Source organism: Asterias rubens, chromosome 1 (assembly GCF_902459465.1).
Source record: "Asterias rubens chromosome 1, eAstRub1.3, whole genome shotgun sequence".
Lineage (NCBI taxonomy): Eukaryota > Metazoa > Echinodermata > Asteroidea > Forcipulatida > Asteriidae > Asterias > Asterias rubens.
In genome coordinates, this window is record NC_047062.1 from 27,545,929 (window position 1) to 27,561,193 (window position 15,265).

A 15,265-nucleotide genomic window follows, 5' to 3' on the forward strand; every position below is an offset into this window, starting at 1 on the left:
TATTAAAATTTAAACATCAGCTTGTTGATTCAATTATCACTGTTTATTTATACGCTTTATTATAAATTTTAAGGAAAAAAAGGAGAAAAAAAACTAAATAAAAATCAGATTTGAAAGCCAATAATTATTCACACTTTTTATTAAATTATTTTATTTTTTAATTTTTTGCACATTACCATGGTAATTTTTTTAATTTCATTAAAAAATATTTGGAATAAAACGAAAAAAACTGCTGGCTATAGATTCATACACAGAGTCTCAAAGAACACTTGCAGATGTTTCTTCCCTGTATGGATTCACTGGGGAAAATAGGAAAAACTCAAAACAAATGGGGCCAGTTGAAGTCATCGAAGATCGGTGTGTAGTGTGAACATTTCAATGTCCATCAAGTTTTAATATATGTTTGCATACTTCATATTAACAAATGAAGATAATTAGGGCATCGGTTGATATTTGGCATCATTATTTGTTTCCCAATTCAAAGAAGAAGGCATAATAGCGTGAAAACTGGTAAGAGGAGGATATCACATGATATATCCCAACATGATAAAATTATGTATCTGTGAAATTTTGGCTTAATTTGTCATAGAATTTGCAAGAGAGTAATGAAAAGAAAAAAAACTTGTTGCAAAATTTCTTTGCATGCAAATTCAGATTTGGTTTAGTAAAAAACAATCAAACTTGGCAGCCAGAGGCAGAATTCGGTTTAAAATTACAGGGCATAAGAAAATATATTTACTTTTTTTTTTTTTAAGATTACAGAAAAACATGAGATATAGAAATATTTAATTGGCAAATCAAGATATTCAAAGACTAAAATACAAAAATACTTTCCACTAGGGAGGCATAACACACTTCTTGCTACAAACTCTGTTTGTGTTGCTATTAATTTAATATTTTAAAAGATCATAAATACAAGCACGAAAAAAACAATTGCACTACAAGAGCATGCAGCAAAAGGCAAGTTAACCAGATTTTGAATGAAAATTTATTAAATAGCAGGGAAGAACATTTGTTACATTTGACTGGTAACTATTCCTAAGGGTCTGTAGAGTTGGTATCTGGACAAAATTGGGCAAAACATTTATTTTAGTTTAACTTCTATCAACCAATAAACAAAATGTCTGTCCTTGTTACATACGTATAAATCTTGAAGACTTATCCTTCCAGTTTCTTAAAAACTCGGTCATTTACCTTCTTTTTTGCCAACCACAATCCTCATGTGATTCTGAATGTACACAAACAAAAATACTTGACAATATACTTCATTTTGTTACAACTATCCAACATTCCCTTCCCATGTCACACTCTTCGTGTGCCCATTAGTGTGTTGCCCACCGGTACTATAAGGCACACTATAGCTTGTAACCCTAAAGAACAATGATGATCTTCAAATGTTTTTATGCAATGTAATCATACATTTTTAGTATGTTCTGTAAACATCCTTGGGCACTCATTGCCAAATGTTAGCACACAAAACTGAAATTCTAAATCGAACATATTGAGTTTTTAAAGCATTTTGAGATAAGCATTTTCTGTAGAAAAATAAGGAAAAGATGTGTTTTCAGAAAATAAACGTCTAAGTATTCTTAAAATACAATAAACTGTTGAGAATCGTATACAGGGCCCAATTTCATGGCTCTGCTTACCGTAAGCACAGAATCGGCGCTTACGAAGCAGGGAATTCTGTGCTTACAGCAAGCATGTTTCACAGGTTAGCGGCGAATTTTGGGCTTCTGTGCGTGCGTACTCCACGTTACCAGGCATTCTACGCTTTCAAGGCTAGCGCAGAAGTTCATGGCTTGCACGTAAGCGGGGAATACATGAACGTAAGCGCAGAATTCGGCGGTTAGCAGAGCCATGAAATTGGGCCCTGGTGTATTTGCTGAATGATTAATGTATTCTCTCATGTTGTGTTCTCATGGAATCACTGTACATTATACAAATGTTGCTTCGCCTCGGGTACCATTTTTCCTCGAAGGTGTACAAAACCGATGGACCCCTGCCAGTCACAGCGTGCAACAATTGTTTTGTTATACCTTGGTAATATACATGTAATTATTCCTCTTCTCGAAGTTCTGTTGTCATCCTCAAACATTATTACATTGTTTAAATCAAACTTTCGCTGTTCCTCGAACCCGCGGTTGTTTCGTACTAAGCGCTGGAAACCGACCAATGGTGGGAACGATCAAGGTAATGTACACCGGTGAGCATCACTCAGCCATGGTACATGCGTATTTCTTGCATTATACAGGGTTCCATTTTCAGCACTTGAAGATGGGTCATACAGATGCTTCCAGATAACCTGTGGGAAAGTGTTAACAATTCATAAAATACATGCACTAAAATGTATTCATGAGCCAACACCAAACTTGGTTTTGGATTGGTCATTCTCTTGTTTTTAGACCCCCTCAGATAAATTTTAAGCTCATTATGGCTAAAACAAAAGAAATGTTGTCCGAGCAATAACTCAAAATAGACTTGCCGTAACAACTCCAAACTTGGTTTGTGGATTAATAATGGGATCCCCCAGAAGCCTATTGTTTTTGGACCCCTTCAGATAAATATTAAGCTCATTATGGCTTAAACAAAAGAAATGTTGTCCGAGCAATAACTTAAAAAGAACTTGCCGTAATAACTCCAAACTTGGTTTGTGGATTAATCATGGTATCCCCCAGAAGCCTTTTGTTTTTGGACCCCCTCAGTAAAATGTTAAGCTAATTATGGCTTAAACAAAAGAATTGTTGTCCGAGCAATAACTCGAAAAGGACTTGGCGTATCAACTCCAAACCTGGTTTGTGGATTAATCATGGGATCCCCCAGAAGCCTTTTGTTTTTGGACCCCCTCAGGTAAATATTAAGCGCATTATGGCTTAAACAATTACTCAAAAAGGACTTAGTGTAGCAATTCCAATCTCACCAAGGCAATTGTGTTGTCAACACACCATCTTGTTTTCAATTTGGGCAAAGAACATCTGGTGTGTTTTTCTGTTATTTTTTTTTTCAATCCAAAACATTTTCGCAATCACATTAACAGCGTAGCTTACCATCTCACTGTAACAACAGCGTCGAAAAATCACTCAAAAGTTACCACGATCGTCATCAATATCATGCAGCATGAACTCCATGCACACGTGGTATGATAGCGGCGAACTAACTTGCGTTTTCGTTCATACATTAAGTTCCAATTTCGTCCTATGATCTGTGTCCAAGTTTTCAAGATGTAATGTAAGTGTTTAAGTAATTCACTAGCGGGATGCCGCGCTTTGCGCGGCACCCCGCTAGAGATATCGCTCGGGACTCCAGTCAATCATAAGATTTAGTTCAGGTCAGGGTTTTGTTGACTTGCAACCCGATGTCTGAAACAAAACAACTGTTTTGAATTCCACAAGGATGCCATGCCACTGGACCTTCTAATTTCAATCCAAGATGGCGCGGGTTACGGCTTTAATAGTATAGATTATTATTTGCAAAAATTAAACAACTTATAATACAAATGTTGTGCAAACATACAACACAATTACTAAGAAAAAGGTCAATTACCATGACTGGTAATTTTACATAAATTAATAAATTTGTTTAAAATGAATACAATATACAAAATATCAGCTTCATGACCGAATAGTTCTAGATTGATGGGTAAAAGATGTGAAAAAAGCATTGTTAAATTACAAGTCTTTAATTCTTCATTAAAAAATACTCAACAATTGCCTCTTCAAAGCGCAGGGCCCAACAATATTTTGTGGACAAACTTTTACTGCATTATTTGTATTACTTTTAAATCATTTTAGATAAAAATTTAAAGAGTCCAAGAAATTTCTCTGAAATGGCCCTAGATTGCACAATTTTCCCGGGCCCCTAAAGTGGCTACTTAATTTTTTTCACCTACAATGTACAGCTACAAAAACTGTGGACAAATCCTGTTGATCACATCACATATAAGGCTTTCCTTAATATTTTCTGCTATAGTGTTTTGAGCAATGAAATGATGTTTCTTGAGTACATTGGACTAGCCAAGAGAGGTATGTCACATGTTCAAGAGGACCAGGAAGGAGCTAATAGAGCAACAATATTGACATGTTTAGCAACAATGATGGCTGTTATGAAAAGGAGTAAATGGCCAGATGATCCACAGGTATGTTAACTCTACATTGTACTCAGAATACCTATGTTTAATACTTTTGTCTGATTTCCGATGTATTCGCCTTTTTATTTTGTTATCCAATTTAAGATTAATTTAATTGTTTGTTTATCTGTCTGCTGTCTGTCTGTCTGTCTGTCTGTCTGTCTGTCTGTCTGTCTGTTTGTCTGTCTGCCTGCCTGCTTGCTTGCTTGTTTGCTTGTTTGCTTGTTTGCTTGTTTGCCTGTTGCTTGTTTGCTTGTTTGCTTGTTTGCTTGTTTGCTCGTTTGTTCGGTCGTCCGTTCGTTCGTCCGTTCGTCCGTTCGTTCGTTCGTTCGTTCGTTCGTTTGTTTGTTTATTTTATTTTATTTTTTATTTTTGTTTTCAGGAAGCACTGGTTGGAGGTTTTCATGTTAGATCTGTTTCAAGTGCTGGCATTATGTACAGAAATCCATGTTTTTGTCATGTTTTGCCAATGCTTGATAATGTTCTCAGCCTATTGAGGTATGTATCAAATTGGATTGACGAAGAATGGTTTCTTAAAGAAACCATCAAATTTTTATAAATTTGTTGTTAGCATTTTTAAAAAATGAAGGTAACACGATTTATCCGAACCCAAAAAGTGGTTCGGACACCAAGTCCTTGTATTTATCATTACGTGTCCGACCCTCTAAAACCCGACCCGACCAAACCTTGTGTCTGGTCGGGTCTGGACGCATACTTTTGGAGGGTTTTAAAGGGAGAAAAATCAGCTGGGAGTTGGGGGATTAAGATCGTTATCACCACTAATCCGATAAGGTTTGACAAAGCCATCCTTCCTGAAGGAATCCATGTGGATTTATTTCAATTGAAGACTAAGATATTGATTGATACAATATTTAAAATGATTAGAATTGTAAAAAGTTAATTGGTTTTCTTTTTTGAAGGGTAAAAATCCATCCATGAATAGCAAAGAACGGTTATTGTTTGTGTCGACTTTCTTTCCGCCGGCTGCACTGTGCGTGCGCACTAATGCTGTTTATAGATAAAGTAGTGCTGCTAGGCCCTGTCCATGACAAACATGCATGCGTACGTTTTTAAAGGCAAACTTGTTCTTTCAATTAATTTTATAAAACAAAACATCGGGAAGAAATTCTAAGAGTGACAAATAACTTGTCTTTTTAACCGCTGCACTGGCCCTCGAATGTCAGCAAACACGCATAGAAATAGCACCAGATTTCATGCATGTAATGCACAACAGCAGATTTCAAGCCCGCGAGTCGTTGTTCTTTGGGTGCGACACAAAAATTACACGAACTAGAAACACACACGCCTTGAGAAAGACTTGACGTGTCTGCACATGCTCCGCCACGATGCATGCATAATAGTATTACGTACATCATGTACAGCATAGTTGTCGCGCACATGGATAAAATGTATTCATCATATCTTTCTGTCAACTCGTGTCAAAATGGACTAGTTGCGTGGGAACGATAAACTACACAACGTGCATGACCAATAGTAGCCGTATGAACAAAAATATTATTTCATTGTGTATTGTAAGATTTGTTCTCTATTTTGTTCAGTTAGATGAATGCTTTCTTTTTCTGTAAATTAAATACGACTAGTTTAATAGGAGGCAATCGATTGAAAATTGAAATGGACAAATTGGAAGAACTAGTTTGGGTTTTTTTGTGTTTTTTTTTTTCAAAATCAAATTGCCGTCTTGCCCTTCGCAACTTTTTTATGATTGCCTTGATGCCCTTGAAAATTGCCTTGGTGCCAAGAATTTTTACAAAAAGTAAAGGCAAAAAAACAACTAAAGTTACTAAGCCCTACTATGAGAACATCTTTCTTAAATTTTGCCCTAAGACTTTAACCCGCTTCGCAAATTTATGTGTCTGCAATTTAAGGGATTTTTAAAAATTTGCTGTTTGATGCAAAAGGAATGGACTGCTATGCAAAATTTTGATTTTGCTATACAAAAAAAAATTGCATAACAGTTTTGCTACGCAGAAATACTGGATGAAATCGTTCCCTGGTCAACTTAGAATGCTTAAGCTGGCCAAGAGCGTGGGTCTTGTAACGTTATTTTGCATCATTTCCCTTTGATTATTTAATACTGTAAGTAGTCACACTCACAGTTTGCAATATTGTTTACAAAAAGAAAGCTGCAATAAAAGCTTCCATACTGGGCTTTGAACTGCTTACAATATGTTTTGCAAAAACAAAAAAAAACACTTTTGTACATGTATATAATGTATAATGCCTGATCAAAATCTAGAAGCAATGTACAGTATACAGTACCGATTGAAAATAACTAGACGCCGTGCGATAAATTTAGCGCGATAGAAATGCCTTGGCGCAATAGACTGTTGCGCCGCCTAACGCGTGGGTTTTATCGCGCCAGACAGCAAAATGCGTAAACAGCCGTCGGCAATTAGTCGCGCGTAGGCGGTACTCTTTCACGACAATCTCCACGCGACAATCTCCACGCGAAAAATGCTGGACCATTCTCCTTGCATGGTTGCGTGAATGCTTGAGATGTGATTCATTGTTGTTCCCAGCTGAAAGCAACCACAGTTTACAGCCTATTACAGCTTTATTTGGAAGGAAAAAGCCGGTTTGATTTGAAGAACTATTTACTGAAAAGAAGTTTGAAACTCCTGCGGCATCACAAAGGAATTGTTGCTTATAGACAGCCCATTCCAAATGAACCACCAATGCACGAAAGTTCTATACAGTCACTTTTGTATAAACCTACCGCCTAAAACTAACCCAATAGGCAAGACTACGTCTTTATTTGGAAGGAGACAGCCGGTTTTATTGGACGAGCTAGTTTCAGAAACAAGTATAAAAAGCTAGCGGCATCATATAGGAAGTGTACAATGTAGGCGTCCTCTTTTGCCACTGTCCCCAGTGGATTAAATTCCCATCAATGGGAAATCCCCCCAAAACCACACTTTTTAAGCAAAGCGTCTAAAATGTTTTACCAGCGGCATCTCAAAGGAACCATTGAACAATGGAGCTGTCACTCATCTTATTGAAGGGTGTGCATTTTTTTGGTCGGGATAAATTTATAGTGGGGGGTTTGGCCCTGTGAGTTTTTTCAATTATGTGGTATAAAAAGGAAACATAAACTTGCTTTAACATAGTTCTTCAAAAGTAGGATGTCGTCTTACAGAAATAATTTATGATTACAAAGTCGACAGCCTGATAGAAGGATATCGCCTCCTTGATACGTTTTATCTTCTTGCTCTGATGCTGCAAAACGTATACGTAAGATGACAACATCATGAGATCAATTATGTCGGGATAAAAAACTCCTTAAGGTAGAATGTCATTTTCCAGATGCTGTTCAAATTAAATTCATGTTTAGTAAGATTGGACTCATATAATCTAGTCAAGGTAGTCGAACCAATACAAAACTTTTATAACATCAAAATAATTAGAATTTAAGTAGGATTTGAAACTTGTGCATGGTGGAAAAACGATATAGGCAGGCAAAAATGTTCAACCACGTGATTCTTTCAACAGCAAGGTAAATAACAATCCGTACACACGTATAGAAATAGGTGGAGTAAAACCTTGGCTGTCAAATTGTTTGCCGCACATTGAAAAGAAAGCCAGTTGACGGTCGGTCACTACTCCTTAAAGTGGCCGTGCTCATGCACCATCCTCTGACCATGGCAACACTGTTGGTAAGAAACTTTCCAATGCTTATGGGCCTTGCCGCGGGAATTATTTCAGCAAGCAAGCGCGTAACCCCAAATGACAGAATTCAGAACCACAGAATCAATCAAACACGTCGTTTATCTTTTCGGAATGTGCAGATTTACTTGAAGGCTTAACAATCAAGAAATTCCAACTGCAGCGGCATCACATAGGAATCAGTTTTCTTTGAAGACTAAGCTTTTTCAAGACGTTCTTTGGGGATTAATTTTTTAAAAAATTGAAAAGTTAATGGAGAACAACTTCCTAAAAGGCCCTAATTCAAATATCAAAATAATCCCAATTCCCATAGGTCTTAGCATTTAAACGACAAATTATTGAAACGAAAGTTCTATTTAAGTTATGTCATTTGAATACAATACCGAAACAGTGTTCGAAACGCTAAGACTGGCGTAGACTATTAAACTCTCAACTCTTATTATTTGCGGAATAAATTCAATTGCCATGATTAAAGATTAAATTTTAATTAAATAATTAATTTAACTTTCGAACGAGTTTCATTGAAGGTTTCCTGGTTCATCAATAAAAACAATTCTGAAAAATACTTGTGTTTGAATTATCATTGTTTTAGAGCTTACGGATACGGAGGAGCATGGAAAAACCTCACAAATTCGGCCTTAGGCATGAGGCATGGACAATATGTTGAATAAAAAAACCCAGATATGTCCTCGGGATTGTTTAATAATTATTTATGCTACACGAAAATCAGTTTTGGGTTAAAAAGTTGAAGCTGCCAAGAAGAAAAAAAACAACATCAAATTTGTTCAAGCCTGCAATATTCTTGACAAATTATGATAGAATGATCATTTAAAACAAAATGGTAGTTTTAACAATACAACCTCATGCGTCACATCAAATTTTTCGCAGCAACGAAATCACTAAGGTTAGTTTGAAAACAATATCTGAGTTCCACATACACGTTAAGCCAGGGTAAAAACTAACCTGTCAAGTCTACGTCACTCTACTTACCTGTAGAGCAAATTACTACAATTGCATATTCCCTATGCGCCGCTAGGTAACACTAAGACTTTTTTACAACAAGTGCAACAGCGCCCTCCATCGCCCAGTGCACACCGGCGCGAACGCCATGCGCAATCGCCCTCTTTCTCCCTTAGCTCCGAACAGGTGACACGTAAATTTTTTAGGCTCCCTAGAAAATTGTTACTTTCCGTTAAACCGAGTCTCTTTGAGATATAAAATAGAACATTGTGTATATTTCATTATTGTTACCTTGATAAAGACGTGTTTGTAGAGTGTGTGTGTCGTCTTTATTAATTTTCTTAGTTGATAAAATGAGTTCTAGAAAGGCAGGGAGGGGTCGCACTGTCGCTACCGGGGATACTTCCCTTTCCCCGGGACAGCTCGACTCCTCGGGGGGCTACGCCGTTGACGATCCGTCGTCGGCGCAGTCCTCCCAACCTTCACAGCCCCTGCGTGCTGCGTCGGTCGTGGATCCCGCTGACTTCGGGGGGAACATTTCCCGTTCCCCCTCGTCGGTCAGCGTCCAGGGGTCCAACCTGTCCAAGGGTAAACGCCCGGGCACAAGCAAGAAAACAAAAATTCCTGCTACCCGGGCCGTTTCCAAGAAAAATAAGGCAGGCAAAGGAAACCCCGTTCCGGGGCCTTCCACGCCTGCCGCTAAGCCACCCACTGGCCTACTGCGGACGGAGGGGGTCCCCCCTCCGCGTGTCTCAGTACGCCACTCCCCATCCAGCCCCACCGAATCTCCCTCGGTGGCCGTGGTGGGGGACGGGGTTGGGTTTGCCGACCGTAACCCGGCCGCTCATGCCATCGGGCTGGGTGCTCTGGCGGTCGGTAGGCAGATAGCCAATGCCGAGCCGGCGAACTGGGATTCCCCCGGTATCCCGCGCTCGGTGTGTCCGTCCTCATCCTCGGGTTTTACCCGTTGCTCTGGGGTCCCCGTGACACAACCCTTGTCCGAAGGGACATCTGAGGCCAGCCCATCCCTTTCTTCCCGAGGGAAAAAGGCCAAAAAGGGGAAAAGAACACGGCGCTCTTCGAGCTCCAGTGATTCCTCCCACAGGGGCAAACGTCACCGCGGTGACTCACTTTCACGGGCCGATTTCATGGAGGCCTTTCAAGCGTTGACCGCCACCCTGGCGGGCAGGTTGGAGCAGGGCCATGGCCCAGTGGCTCCGCCCGTTTTGCCGGCCCGTCATGGCGTGTCCGCCCCGCCGGGTTTCCCGGCCCGGGGCGACGCACCGGTCCCGTTCGACCACCAGTGGGTGGCCTCGGGTAGCGGTATCCCTCATACCGTGAGCAGGGCCCCGGAGTCTCCGCTGCGCCACCGCTCAGTACCGTTGCCGACGCAGACTCGTGTCCCAGCGGTATCCCTGGCCCCTGTGGGGCCACCTGTGACCGCCAGGACTATAACATCCCTGTCGGGGATCAGTTTGCACCCGGCTTCAGAATTTTCTGATTCGGGTTCTTCTATGGGCCATGATAAAAGTACTGGGCACTCGCCCGGGACGAGTCGTCCCCGGAAGAGGACGAGTTGTCCGCTATGCAGCGGTTGTCAATTCGTGAGACTGAGTTGCGGCTCGTTCAGCGGGACATGATCCGAGCGCTGAACCTGCCGGCCGTGGCCGACCCCCCTCCTTCTGAACGACAGTCTTTCAAGAAGAGGTCGGGTCCAGCTCCATCGGCCCAGAATACATTTCCGACTCTGCCCCTGGATCGTGTTTGCACGGATCGTATGAATGCAGTTATGCAGGCAGGGAAATGGCGGGCGCATGCTTCACGCACCGAAGCTTACTATCGTTTTCCCCAAGGGGATTTCGATAAGTATTTTGCAACGCCCGTTCTCCCAGATTTGGCATCAGATAAACTCACTGCCGACCGGGGGGCTACTTCCTCCAAACGTCCCTTCGCCGATAAGGCCCGTGGGAAATTGGAGGAAGTGGCTAAGAAGTTGGACTCAGCCTCCCGTTTTGGGATGCGGTCCACTTCTTTCTTGTTACTCCTTTCCGAGTATTTGGCCTTGGGCGCTGACGGCGACTCGGCGGTTCACGCTGATCTCGTGGTCGCTGCCCTGCACTGCCTTGATGATGGCTTGAGGACCATCCTGGACCAGTTCTCACGTATTTCCGCCCTGGCTACGTCTTTCCGTAGGGCGAACGTGTTGGACGCACTGTTCCTTCCTTCAGTGGGAGCGCGCAAGCGTCTTGACGCCTTGCCGCTCACAGGTCCCGACCTTTTTGCGGGCCAGTTCCAAGAATCCATGGAAGCTGAGGCCAAGCGCATCAAGGCGGCGGATAAGATTAATTTGAAGAAACCGGCTGCGCCCAAGGCCAAGGCAAAGAAGCAAGCCTCCTTCCTATACCATACCACGGCGTCAACCTCAGCGGCCCGCCCGTGGTGGGTTTCGCGGCAGGGCCGACACTCAATCTAGTGTCCGAGCCGCGCCGACCCAGATGGGACACCAGCGCCCTCAAGCGGGGCGGGGTTTTCACGCGCCAAACCCCCGATTCCCGGGGGCATGGCGCAAGTGACTCGCTTGCCTCAAGGCGGCCTCCCACCGACGGACCCGTGGGGGGCCGCCTTCAGAAATTTCTGGGGTCCTGGGGACAGGTTGTCTCCGACCGGTGGGTCCTCGAGACACTCGAGTACGGCTACGCGCTCGAGTTCACGGGGACCCCCCCGTCGGACATGATAATTCGGCCCACGCCAATTCCGTCAGACATGGGAAAGCGGTTGGCTCTCGAGGGGGAGATTTCCTCCCTCCTCCAGAAACGAGCAATTTACGCCGCTCCCATGCAAGGGGCGCGGACGGGTTTCATGTCCACCTTCTTCCTGGTTCCCAAGAAGGAGGTGGGCGAGTGGCGCCCCATCTTAAACCTGAAACCCCTCAACAGATTCATACGTCCGCAGCACTTCCGTATGGAGACGCTGCGGACCATTCTCAAATCTATCGTCACACCCGCCTGGGGGGCGAGCTTGGACCTGAGGGACGCGTACCTCCACGTGCCCATCAGGCCCGAGGATCGCAAATTCCTACGCTTTATGTACAACAGCGTCATGTACGAGTTTGCGACCCTGCCCTTCGGGTTGTCCACTTCGCCCCGAGTGTTCACCCGGGTAGTGAAGACAATCGGGGGCTGCTCTACGGAGGCGCGGGGTCATGATATTCATGTACCTCGACGACTGGCTGGTAGTGGGGCCATCGCGGGCGGCGACGGATGCGGCACTCAGGCTCACCTGGCGCCTCACTTCGGATCTTGGGTTCCTAGTGAACGCCGAAAAGTCGCACCCGATACCCTCGCAGAACCCTACCTTCCTCGGAGCGGCTCTCGATCTCCGCCAACCGAGGGGACTAGCCCGCCCTACGGAGGACCGCGTACTGAATCTTCTTCAGTGCGTGTCCCTCTTTCTCCCAGCGGCTGTGGCTCCGGCAAGGGCTTGGCTCAGGCTCCTTGACCTTATGGCCAGCATGGTGGACTTGGTGGATTTTTGTCGACTCCGGATGCGGCCAATTCAGCTCCATCTGCTGTCTTTTTACCGCCCTCGACACCACCCTATCCACCTGCCGGTACCCACTACGCCCTGGCTGATCCCGCACTTGCGGTGGTGGCTGGACGAGGCCCATCTCACTCAGGGGCGCGTGTTCCGCCCCCCTCAGCCTTCGGTGACCATTGTCACCGATGCGTCACAGCAGGGCTGGGGGGCGACCCTCCACCCGCGCCAGATCGCGGGACAGTGGGGCCCGGAACACCGCTCGTCCCACATCAATGTCTTGGAGTTGATGGCGGTCTTCAATGCCCTTCGGCATTTTCAGACTGCGGTGTCGGGACGCGCGGTGCGGTGCGACAATACCACGGTCGTGGCTTATGTCAACCGCCAAGGAGGCACCCGGTCGGCGCAGTTGTGCGCCCTGACTTGGGAGCTCCTTCACTGGTGCATCCGCCAGGGCGTTGCTCTGTCGACAGCCCACATCCCGGGGGAAGAGAATGTGACAGCCGATGCCCTCTCCAGGGGCTGGATTGCCCTGACAGAGTGGTCCTTGCTCCCTCAGGTGGCACAGACCCTCTTCCGGCTGATCGATCGACCCCACGTAGACTGGTTTGCCGCACGGGCAAACAATCAGCTGCCAACGTATTGCTCAAGGGGTCCAGACCCCAACGCATGGCAGATCGACGCCCTGTCGATTCCGTGGGAGGGCCTCCTGGCTTACGCCTTTCCGCCATTCTCACTCATCCCCCGGGTGTTGACCAAGATAGAGACCACCCACTGCCGGGTGCTCCTCATAGTCCCGTTATGGCCGCGTCAGCCGTGGTTCCCTCGACTCGTGAGGCTCCTGGTCCACCGCCCGGTGGTCCTGCCTCAACGTCTGGATCTCCTTTATCAACCCAGTTCCGGGATGATTCATCCGGCCCCGAGGGAACTCCACCTGACGTGCTGGGTGTTATCACCCAGTCGCTCCGCACAGCAGGCCTTTCACGCCGGGCTGCAGAGCTTGCCACCCAGTCGAGGCGTGCCTCCACTCGTAAGGTCTACGATTGCCGACTACGCCATTTCTTTAAATGGTGTAGACGGCGATCTATACGTCCCCCCAGTGCTTCTCTGAGGGACGTAGGGGATTTTCTTCTCTACCTGTACGAGAGTGGGCTGGCGACCGCCACGGTCAAAAATTACCGGTCGGCCATCGCAGCCATTCATGAGGGTTTTCCCGATGGCTCCTCCATTTCTTCCAATCAAACGATCTCTCAGCTGGCGCGGGGCATGTTTGTATCTCGGCCTCCGGTACGCAAACTTGTCCCGTCTTGGGACCTCCAGAGTGTCCTCTCCACTCTAACAGGTCCCCCATTCGAACCCCTCAGCAACGCTCCTTTGCTGCAGTTGTCGATAAAGGTTTCCTTTCTGCTGGCGGCTGCTACGTCGCGCAGACGTAGCGAGCTCCACGCCCTGACTTTGGCACCGGGTCACATTCGTTGGGAACCCGGTGGTGTCCGGCTGGTTCCTTCCGCAGGTTTTCTGACGAAGAATCAATCTGATTCTTTTCAGCCTCCGGACATTTTCGTTCCGGACTTAAAATCCTTCTCTGCGGTTGCGGCTGACAGGCTTTTGTGCCCTGTCCGGGCGCTTAAATGGTACATAAGCCGCACCAAGCCTATCCGCTCTGGCCATCACCAACTATTCTTGGCCTCGACAACCCCTCACCAACCGGTAACGCGCGATACCATAGCACGCTGGATCGTTACCGCCATCCGCTCCGTTCCGTGCGGGTGGCCGGTGGCCGAGGGCAGTATCCATGCCCACGACGTACGCGGGGTGTCGTCCTCTTGGGCATTTTTTAAAGGTATACCAACAGGAGGCAGCCTGTTGGAAGAGTGCTACAACCTTCTCACAGTGCTACATGAAGGACGTACTCCAGACTGACGGCCAGACAGGCCGGGCGGTGTTGCAGTCGGCCTCCCGCGGGTCATCCTCCCGCTAGTCCTCTTCGCATCAAGTCTTCACCCTCGGTGAGTTCTTGTCTGTATGCCATATATATATTTAATGCCACTGTCTAACATTGATAATGTTTTTTCCTTGTCCTATGGGGACGACACCCCCCGGGTCGTGGGCGGACAATGTGGCCCCCATATTTTGCGTTTCTTATCTTGCAACAGCTGGTGCCTCCTTCCGGTCGCGCCTCGTTGCCATGACGCCATAATAATTGTATGATGTGCAATAGTCCTGCGTATACCCACCGCCTTCCAAAACGGTGCTAGTCTATGCAATTGTAGTAATTTGCTCTACAGGTAAGTAGAGTGACGTAGACTCCCCCCCCCCCACAGTAGTGTGGGTAGGGTCTACGAACGAATACTTACCTGTAGAGCATCCCTCCCGCCTGCACCACTATACTTGGTTCTTGTATACTTGTACGTATGAGTTTCCGAGAAAGAGGGCGATTGCGCATGGCGTTCGCGCCGGTGTGCACTGGGCGATGGAGGGCGCTGTTGCACTTGTTGTAAAAAAGTCTTAGTGTTACCTAGCAGCGCATAGGGAATATGCAATTGTAGTAATTTGCTCTACAGGTAAGTATTCGTTCGTAGACCCTACCCACACTACTGTGGGGGGGGAATTGTTTTCGATCCGCACATACTTGAACAAAACAGTATGCAATGAAACGAAAGCCAGTCGGTAAGAGACTATTGCAGAGTGGCTGTGCTCTTGTAGGCCCGACCTCTGACCATGACAACACTGTTGCTAGGCGACGTAAGAACCTTTATAAAGCTTTTGGGCCTTGCCGCGGCAATTATTTCATAAAGAAAGCGGTAGGCCCCAAATGACAGAAGTCCGATCAACAGAATCAACCAATTACGTCTTTATTTTGACGGAATCGGCAGATTTGTTTGAAGGCTAACAATAAAGAAATGCTGAACTCCAGCGGCATCACAAAGGAATCGTGTTTCTCTGAAGATGGACCTTGTT

General features: G+C 45.5%; 1 protein-coding gene across 1 annotated transcript in view; it reads left to right on the plus strand.

Moving 5' to 3' along the window:
- The window catches only part of LOC117291901 (exportin-5-like), a 123,862-nt gene that overhangs the window by 83,705 nt on the left and 24,892 nt on the right, over positions 1-15,265 (plus strand). Inside the window, exons 16-17 of the mRNA XM_033773944.1 lie at positions 3,970-4,135; positions 4,509-4,624. Of these exons, the coding sequence (XP_033629835.1) occupies positions 3,970-4,135; positions 4,509-4,624 (282 nt within the window). The remainder of the gene's footprint in view (positions 1-3,969; positions 4,136-4,508; positions 4,625-15,265) is intronic.